General features: G+C 37.7%; 1 protein-coding gene across 1 annotated transcript; it reads right to left on the bottom strand.

Annotated features, from left to right (window-relative positions):
- Positions 1-283: 283 nt before the first annotated feature.
- On the bottom strand, positions 284-7,331 carry LOC137389509 (uncharacterized). The gene is made up of 4 exons (XM_068075526.1): positions 6,301-7,331; positions 5,432-5,575; positions 1,463-1,957; positions 284-946 (listed from the first exon to the last, which is right to left on the bottom strand). The coding sequence occupies exons 1-4, from the start codon at positions 7,322-7,324 to the stop codon at positions 825-827; spliced, it is 1,785 nt and encodes a 594-aa protein (XP_067931627.1). The 5' UTR covers positions 7,325-7,331; the 3' UTR covers positions 284-824.
- Positions 7,332-10,513: the final 3,182 nt, after the last annotated feature.

Raw genomic sequence — 10,513 nt, 5'->3', positions numbered from 1 at the left:
AACTGGTAAACGTGAGTTTGTCCTCGAATGAGAATCTTCTAGAAGGTGATTACAGCAACTACCCAAGCTCCTTCAGCAGTCAGCTGTAGTCTGTTAGCTGACAGTCAGCTAGCATCTGGCATCAGACATTAACAGCGCATATATTACAGACTAACATGTATTTTTCAACTATATTATCAACATGAGAAAAATAGTAATTGGTCTCATACCACATATCTTCATACAATAATAAAAGTACTCTTCATACGATAACAAAAGTATTGAAATATAATAAAAAGTTTGAGCAAGATGAAAATAATAGCAAATAAGATGTTCCTGATTGGGTAGATAAATTTCTATACATATTATGAACTATTATAAAATAATACATGATGACGCAGGGCAAAGCTAAGTGAAAGGACGGAATGAAATATCTAGTGATAATTTACAAGATAAAAGGCAAGGAGAATATAGAAATCATGCACAACATTTAGTTGACGGTTCCTTTGACCAGCAAAGGCCTCCAAGTCATGGATACGCTGGATGAGAAATCAACATATGCTCAACACGAAAGAGGATTTAAGGACATCTGCAGCAAGCACCTGTCGCAGCAAATTTCAGGTGATCAACGCCTATGAGCTCGCTGCACGGAAAGCCAATAATGTAAGAGGAGAGAGAGTTGGTGCTATTGCCTCCTCATTATTCTCATTGTCAATAAATATTAACAATAAAAATGTCTAGCTAAAGATATCTCTTTGCTGCAAGTAAAGCTGCAGGCGATAGCAAGCGTCTGTTCACTAAGCATCTGTCCTCTGCACTATAATACAAGCTATAAATCTAGCCAGCTACATTTGGGTCTCAAGAATGCTAAGTGTAGATGATGTAGTAGGGGCGCTGAGAGGGGTTACTGCGTCGTTAGATCTGTTTCTGGGCTTAACTTTCTTTCTCCGAGTTTGTTGATTCGGTTCTAGAAAGATAAGAGAAGCAAATGAATAGGAGGAGCGGTATGAATCAAAGCTTATAGTCACCTATATCACATCCCTTCATATCTCTATTAACTTAGGAGGGGTCACCAATCTCAAGCTAGAAACTACTCGACACATGAAACACCGGCAGTTATTATAGGATATACATGTATATATATTCATTGAAAATGAGGTGCTCCACGAATATCCCAACATAGCTCAGTCATTCCTTTCAAGAGCAATAGTCAATGTGTGAACACCGTATAATAACAATGTACACTTTTAGAATAATACTATTGGTGTACATTTAACAGCACACCAAATGGTTGAGCCACTCTCTATATCTTCTGCAAGATCAGTTAGGTACGTGTATGTGTACAAAAAACATATTTTAAATCTCAATGTAATGTTACCATACCACAAATGCTGAAAGTAACAAAATAAAACGGAGCTGTCAACACAACTGATAAATTTCATAGTAAGATAACTCCTGCACTTAGTTATACCAGTGAATTTACCTTTTGTAATGTTTAGGTCATCTTGAGAGGATACTATTTGTCTTTTGTCTACGAAAGCGCTAGATGAGGAAAAGGTGTCTTCTGATGATGGTTCCTTGGGGAACTTACTCCGTAGAGGAGGGGTAGCAACAGAATAGGGAGAAATCTCTGAGCCCAGTGGTTCAAGCCTCGGAGGACGAGCTTTGCGCTCAAGCATCTCACCATTAAACACCTGACTAGTATTCGTTTCTGCATCCAGAACATTTTGCCGCTTTTTTTTCCTTTTCTTTTTTTGTGGTTTAACTTTAAGGTCCGCGTTGTTTTCAATGTCGGGTGCAATACTATCAGTGACTGGCTGATGAGCCTGAGATATGCTAGATTCTTCCACTCTCTTATCTCCGCTTCCACCTAAATGTGGCTCACTTGGTGCTTGATTAGGAGAGTCGTCAATGCAAACACTCGCTACAGCTCTTTTTTTCTTCCTCTTTTTCACAGAGCCTGATGTAGAGCTGTTACCTTCAATAAAAGAATATGCTGGCTTGTACACGCTGAGAGCCTGAGACTAAGCTAGCATTTCATCGTGATATGAGAAGTAACCAACGAGATCTAGAGTGCTACATACATGTGCCCACCTTAGTGTGATATCTTATACAAGTAAGTAATACGCGGTCATTTATTCTACACATACTGATAAACTAAATGTTATTTTCAGTATGCCGATTTTCATGAAATGTGAGCTAACTAGAAATGACTTTATTCATTTGATAATGACCCACGAATGAACCCAATAGAAATGCGTATTTTAGTAATCAACAAACACGTTTGCTGTAGAGCAAGCGGTTCGACCATCACAGCCTGTTACTGAGAGCTATTTATTAAAATCTAACACCACAGTTTTAGTTACGTCTTGAGAGGCAGCTGCTTATCTGCTGCCAACAAGGGCTCAGGTATCATCATGCTTACCATCATGTATCCCAATCAAACCCAAACCTACTGTAACTCTTCCACAACTGTTAGAGGTAAGAGAGAGAGCAGCTGACTACATATGTACCCCGTGCGCATACCTCGTATGCATACATCATGCGTGTAAGGAGTAAAAAAGTACCCATAGTTATATTAAAAAGCAAATGATGTACACGTACTGAGAAGGCAGCAGCCAAAATACATACAGAAATCCTGGTATTCCAGCATATCAATAGTGTCCTAGGCTATATATTTGTAGAAATGACTGCTCATCCATAACGGGCAAGTTTGGTGAACTTTTCAGACTGAGGTTGTTGTTATCAGTTATTTACAAGAGACATACATGTAAAGTATAGAAACCTAAATATACGTATAATATAATACGTAGTATACTGGATTGTGTGCGACATACTCATTCATATCGTGGTCTAGTGAGAAAGCCACAATGCAAGTTGGCATGTAGGTCATTTATTTACACCTACAATCTTTAAATAGAATTGATGATGTTATAATCAGCACTGTCTCGCGTAAGACTCTTGTCATGAGTAGACAACTACCAACTATGAAAGTTTTTCATTAATGGATGGATAACTCCTTTTACCTACACGCGCTTAAAATGAGTTGCTTTAACTCACATACATGTAAGTTAAAGCCATGATCCCATAGAAACTGTAGTGGGTATATCTTAGCTAAATAATCCAAGTTTGTAGAGAGCAACCACACCAACACCCTGCAATTTTCTGTCTTATGATGAAGGATTCCACAATTCAATCTTTTGTAAAGAAATAAATATTACATTTGCTAATAACATGTTGTCCAAGCAAACATGAGTTGCAGTTGCGCCCTGTAAAACCAGAGTAATCATGGGTGAAATCATTTGGCTGCATGCTTTTGCACTTTTGCCTTTAGCTGCCCTTCCCAACTGAACCTTAAAGGTTGACTTGCAACAAAATTTACATTACAGTTATTTGGTATCAAAAGATTTACCATGTCTTACTGTGTTGTAGATGCCAAATATGTGGAAATGTGATTACAAGCTCTTAAAAGCTCAAAATCGAAAAGCTGCCGTAGATTGGAATCTCTTTATTTTGATGACGTTGTCATTAAAGTTTGGTTATTGTCTTGTCACGTAATGTTCTCGTGTGAATTGAAAGGCCAATAAAAAGCTCAATATAAAACTTATCGTAGAACTAGTTTACGACAAACACTTCGGGGTTTACCGAAGACCCCGTATCAAATATAGATGCTCGCTACTTTACAGTTTTGTTTCGGCTTGGTCTAATCGGCAAGTCGTAATCTGATCATGAGACCCAATCCTTCGCAAATAATTTTTGCAGCACTTTTCGATTATCGCAGGTGACCGACAGGCTCGTCATGTTTATCAGACAATGATATGTACTCCTTCGAGCTAAGATTAAGAAATTAAACGAATTTTTATAGTAAGTTATAAGATATCAGTGCTAAAAGTGACAGCATTACAATGACGATAAAACAGACACGTAAGAACAATAGACATAGTTTTATTGAATGCGTGAAGTATGTTTGTGAAAATATTTCGACGAATAAGGTTGCATGAAAGTGTAAACAGAAACCATCTACCACAACTACGTCACATTTGAGCCGTTTTGGAAAGAGAATCCAAAGTACGGCGGTCTCGTGTGGCTGCGATTAACTGTTAATTTTTTAGCTTTTGAGATCTTGTAATCACATTTCTACATATTTTGCACCTACAACACAACAGCATAAGACATGGTGAATCTTTTGATATCAAATAACTGTAATGTGAATTTTGTTGCAAGTCAACCTGTGTTTCCGTACTTCAAATGGGTTGGAAGTTACCAGCTGCCGAGGAATTCGCAGCCTACCGTTTCAACAATTTGCAGTTACACTATAGATCTTTCTAAGATTCCTGATGCATCCCTCAAAACAAAACTTGATAAAGTAGACTCTCTTTCAGACCACGGTAACGTTTCAATTCATGTATAATCGATTACCAGATCTAAAAAGATAATGATTGCATCATCCTCGTATGAACAACCCATCCTTGGCATGTAAATGTTACTGTAGAGGCAAACATCAAGCCTAAACGGTGGTGAGTAAAAAGAAAAGAACTTCCGTAGCAGAGACCCGCTTGGTTGCGTGTGCTGAAACCTTTTTACCTCTACTGGGGAGAACTTATCCGAGTATTATCGATTTGGATTCATCAGCAGTCAGCGTGTTGAATATTTGAATAGTACTCTCTGTACTAGTACTGTACTAGTACTGTACAGTACTAGTACTGTACAGTACTAGTACAGTACTAGTACAGTACTGACTGTACTAGTACTCTCACAGCGAATACCTTCGCAAATATTTAGCAAAGCGAAATGGCGACGAACGCGTTCGGATTTTACTGCTTCCATGATATGGAGTAGAAGCAACTCTAAAGCCAGCACGGATACGCACTGATTGAAAGCATGCTTCCCTTAACTAGTGACCATCCCTTAACGCTCTTCGTCGCTTACACAGACGTGTTACAAGTAGCCAATTGCGCTAACTGGAACAGCTGCTAGACAACGCATAGGAAAAAGACTCTTTTATAATCTTCGATAGGCCAATGATTGGCCAATGTATATACATGTCTATATAAGGTGAACTTCACAACCAAATTTAGTGGTTCATCTTCCATTTATTTTCAACTCTGCACCAACCTAAATATCATATCTAACAAGATTAATACAAGTGGGTATCTACGATTAGGTATTACGTACTGATGTCTACATAATCGTATCCTAGAGCTTTAGACACTGTTTGACTTCTGCTCTACATAATTCACCAACTCTCTAAATGGGTTTGTGAATGAGACAGACTACAGGCCAATTATGCTATTGTCAGGATGTAAGAGTGAACTAATTTACAGTTACTAACTATAATGCACCATAACAAAGTCCTTTAGTAACACCCACTCCTGTCAACCATATAATTGCCTAACGCACTGTATACACTCTTTAAACTGTTAGATGTATATCAGTCATTCTCTGCTCTTACCTGAATCGTGAGCGTGGCTGTGAGTCTTGGGTTGACGCTCCAGAGAGCGGGTTGGTAGGTTGCTACCCGCAGACCTGACAGATATTGGGTCTGACTGCGAGTAGGGATCCGTCTCATAATCACTCGTCTCTTCACCGCATGTTCCTTCAAGAGAATGTGATGGTGAGAGCGGGTTCCTATACAGTTATGCTAAGGATTCTCAAACTCTACCATATTACCACCAAACAAAATAAGACCAACTCATAAAAAGCACTGCACCTGTGTTCATTTACCAAACTAATAGGTTATAATATTTTTCTACTATCTATGTTTTTTCACCTGCAGTTTATTGACTAGGATAAAGTGTAAATTAGGTTACTACATACATTTCGAAGCAAAACTGGGCTTACAAAATTTTGGAATATGTTCTAAGATTATGTTCCTAGATCAGCACCCTTGATTAATGTTATAAATGCTGTAGACTTCTGCAAGGTGCAAGAATCATCAAAAATGGGAATTCATACCTTTGGCTAAATGTAATTTATAATATAGGTGCACAACTCCAACTGAACAACTGATGAAAATAGGTATGATCAATTCACTGTGTAGTGATATGACTCGGCATATTAAATGAGCGTATAACTCCTAACAGACTATTGCCGAGTATTTTAGCTGTTTCGCATTAAAATCAACTGAACATTGTGTATGTGAAGCAAAATTCTGAGATTATTTGGGATTTAATAGAAAGCAGTAAAATCCATGACGTTCACCAGAATTAATGATGAAGGCAGTTCCTAGATAAATATGAGAACCATTTAATCTACATCACAATAAACTTGAAGATGGCATCAAGGACAGTGATATCAATTGTTAAGCCAACGTAAACAAACCTCTCATTTGACTAGCTTCATCGTAGTACTGCTCTACTACTGCGGCTGTGCGGATCCTTTCATAATCTGTTTTTGTTGTGATATCCATATCAGCATAGAATGTTTCAAAGTCCTCTGGGTCTTCGTCTGGATTACCATGTACATGCAAACCATCCTTAGTAGCTGTTAGAGTTGGTATTGGAAATGATGCTTGAAATTTGGGCGTATCAGCCTTCACAGGGACTGGTGGAGATCTTCCCTTGTTCCTTCCATTGTTGTTTCGGTCTTTGACACGTGGTGAAGAGTCTAAAACGCTGTTATTCTTGCGACAAAACAAGAGATCTTTAAACTTTTGCCAAATATCTTTGCGCCATTTGAATATGACAAATGGAAGGAGGCCACAGTCACAGAACTTGAGCCAGACGAACGCCGTGTCCAAGTTTGCTGCATACTCAAATTGTCCGTTCACTTGGGCTGAGTGAATGTACTGCTCAATGGAAGAGAGAGTTATGTATGGCAGCTCAGAAACGGCCCATGTCAGGTAGAGTATAAAAACAACGCCGGCTGACTGCACCTCTGGCCAAAGCTTGTACATAGCAGATGATTCTCGACTCGTTCCCATACTCTCTGCCTCCTTTTCGCTCAAAGCCTCTCGGGCTATGTAGATAAAAAAGAGCACATTGACAAGGGCGGGTAGAGCGAAGCATATAGAGTACAATGATATGAGATAGTTGATGTCGCTACCAGCTTCTATGCTGCATATATATCTGTTCCCAAAGGCTCTAGTTGGTACCGAGCCTGTGCTGAGAGGCAGAGGAAACAAGACAGCCACTATCCAGACTAGCAGAATGAGGAAGGTGGTTTTCCAGAGGCTCATCTGATGCGCGTAACGTTCAGGATTAGCTATGGCAAATACTCTGTCAAGGTTGAGTGCGAGTATGCTGAGACAAGTAGCGATGGAAGTGGAAAGGAGAAAGTGAGCGACTACTCTACACATCACGTCGCCGTAGTCCCACGTAGTTGTTACTGTGTACCCGATGACCATGGGCAGCCCCAGGATACAGGTTAGCAGGTTGATTAGAGTCATGCTGATAACATGTGTATTAAAGCAGACATTTCGAAGTGAAGCGCTCTGACATATGGTGACCAGAAGAATGAGATTGCCCAGAAATCCTATAATCGTGATAACAGCAAGGGTAGAGGCTCGCTCTACGAGTGGCTGCAGACTCGTCGTAGTCACATATGCAGAAGTTGACATATTTGCAGATTTTGTCTCTCACTACAGCCAACTGCAAAGTAGAAATATTTAAACATTAGTGGGTCGGTGGGTTCAATAATCAGAGGTGCAATTAACAAGCGTTAGGTCGAGCAACTCGCAATGGCTGAAAACAATAGCCAACTAAGAGCTGATATCGAACAAAATGTTGCTTCAAAGGATTAGAAACAATTAAATCAATTTCCAATCCAAATTCCCTTCACACCAACTCTCAGGACACCACCCATGGGATTAGTAAACGAGTGACCAATTTCCGTGAAAACCATGTCAGATAGTGCATTTCCTTGGCTCACCAAAGATTAGATATTTCACGGACACGCTTATGAGTACACACAAAAAATAGAGGTGGAAAATTATACAGATTTTCCAACAATTTTAAGATGGTGTGTTTACATAATGCTGCTGGTATCCCCCAAATAAGTATGGGAATTAGAATATGTTTTATGGAATATATGGAATATATTTTCAGATCTTGAAAACCATGTGGCTTATCACTTAATACAGTCACAATGCATATCTGCCATCCATGATTGGAGAAATAGCTTCCGCAGCTGCTGAAATGACAGATAAGTTTTGCCACCTAATATAAGTAGCCAGTGCTCTATTCCGACTAACTTCATAAATGCCAACTTATGGCTTCAACTAGCTTATAAATAGGATGAAACCACTTCCACTTATCTAAGGTAACTACCTTTACTCTGCAAGACTGATGATCACAAAGGACGCAATAGCTGTTGACACTATTTGCGGCCTACAGCTATAAAAGTAATGTCATATAATTTAAGAATATACTGCAGAAGACATACACTGCGCTAGCAATACAAACTGAACAAACAGTCAAACTCAGAGAACAATCTCTGGATTTAGTCTGCAGGTAATATGATGATAAAACCAACAATTAGCCACTGAACAAACTAATCTGGCTTTTATACAGCAAACACGACACTGGTAACTAAGAAATTCAAGCTCTCAAACAAACCTTCTTTAAAACACACAGACTAACTGTTGTCAAACTAAATTAAATAGCATCTGTGTGATGCAATGAAATAATAGCAGGAGACCGCGTTTCTAGATAAAAACAGAATAACATTTTTGAATCGAAATGAATTCTTCAAGAATGCTGTTAAGTATTACCAGTGTAGCATACACGTACAGCAAGCTGTAGCACAATTGAAGTGTTGAGAGAAAATCTTTCAAGAAATATGGCTGTAGTTATAGCACATACATGCTGTAGAATTATCTAGTTGAATACACTATTCGACAGAGACACATTTATAGTACCATTCTGTAATCCTCTAACTGTCTACTATTTACAACTAGTGATACTGTTAACTTTCTCATCTAGATATTTTAAAGCTTTTAAAGATGCACAGATGTAAAGCATAAACAACATTTAAGAACTGAACTTGTAAATTTAATAAGAATTGGATGTTTACATTTTAACATGTAACCCATTTAGGCTAAACAACCATAAGTTAACCTACAACAACAAATTTCAATAATTATATATAGCCTGAGCAATCCGTGATCCAGCTAAAGTTAACATTGAAGCATTCAGGCTAAACCGTGCATAATAGCACCGTGCGTTTAGGCATTCAGCCTAAACGTGTGCATAATATCTTACTTACAAAATGTTGTTTTGGACAATAGCGTTTATTAAGCAGAATTGTTTGATCACAAAAATGAGGCTATGCTTACATCCTAAGGTAGCATTTTAAATGCAAACGATGTGCTCACCCAAATCTAACAGCCATAAATTGTAGACAATCATTTGTAAATTTTCCAACGGTAGAATTCTGCAGTTAGCAATAATGAAATCTTCTTGGTCATAATTGATCCGGGTTAAATCAACTTAATGTCGTTTCACCATTTGCCATGCATTTTACATAGGTTAGTTTAAACAAACAGCTAGTAAAATTATTTTGCATAGACTATGCGGTCCAAACAAAATCTATGCTGATGTAAGACCAAGGCGTTTTCTAATCTAATCTAAAATTTTCCCACTACACCTAACTAGAAAGAAGGAAATGTGTGGGAACTCTTTTATTACAAAAATTCTTTACTAAAAACCTCTCAGGTCTCGAGTTGTTCTCGGCCAAAAAGAATTAAAAAACGCATTTGTCCGGATTGTTGGCACAAACAGACCTGCTTTCTGTCGAGTGTTGTGGTGCTTGATAGTATTTTTAAAATCAGGGACCGTAAAGTTCCTTTCACTTCAGGTTTTTATCACTCAAAAATGTGTAATGAAGTGGTTTTACTTAGCATTTATTCTGTTTAATGGACAAATGAAAATTTGCTGTATTGTTCTAAAAATGAACCAGTAACTACCTATTTAACCGATCAATAGAAGAAATTGGCGACCAAATTAGCGAAGCAGTAGTGTTTAGTGAGAATAAAAATTAATTAGATGCAAAAAATCTACAGTTATTGCTGTAATGATGCCAGTAACATTTGCAATAATAGCAATAAAACAATGTACTAAAATAATAAATCGACATACTTAGACTTTTTGTTTACTATAAGAATTTAAAATGTACACTGCAATGTACAAGCAAGATGTATGGAAGACTGCAAAACCTTGTGTTAGTTAGTTGACTTTTTATGTAACGAAATAGATTAGTGAAATTATTAACTTAACAAAAAACGTATTAAAATGTAATCACAATAGCAACCAAGCTGACCTTGTGAGCCACAAAGTTGACATACTGCAGAAGCCTGCGCATACATCGCATTCATAAACAGCCATATTGACGCTTTTCTATGGCACTGGAAAATTCCTTGCCTACTTTTCATCGTTCGAAAAATATTTCACATTATCTTTTGTAAATAATTTTTTAAACAATTTTTTAAATTAATTTATATGTAAAACAAGTATTTTTTAGTAATCATCGCTAAACAGTAGGTTAATCATTTTTATTTTTCGAAGCTTAGTTACATTTCATAGACCTGATAATAACA

The sequence above is a fragment of the Watersipora subatra genome, chromosome 3 (genome assembly GCF_963576615.1).
Source record: "Watersipora subatra chromosome 3, tzWatSuba1.1, whole genome shotgun sequence".
Classification (NCBI taxonomy): Eukaryota; Metazoa; Bryozoa; class Gymnolaemata; order Cheilostomatida; family Watersiporidae; genus Watersipora; species Watersipora subatra.
This window is presented reverse-complemented; position numbering and strand designations above follow the sequence as displayed.

Bases quoted from the DNA above. Each gene is read 5' to 3' on its own strand.
- LOC137389509 (XM_068075526.1), bottom strand. From the start codon at position 7,324: ATGGTCATCGGGTACACAGTAACAACTACGTGGGACTACGGCGACGTG. The intron at 5,576-6,300 runs GTTTGTTTACGT...ATTCTCTTGAAG, and splicing joins TGAAGCTAGTCAAATGAGAG to GAACATGCGGTGAAGAGACG. The intron at 947-1,462 runs GTAAATTCACTG...TTATCTTTCTAG, and splicing joins TGACCTAAACATTACAAAAG to AACCGAATCAACAAACTCGG.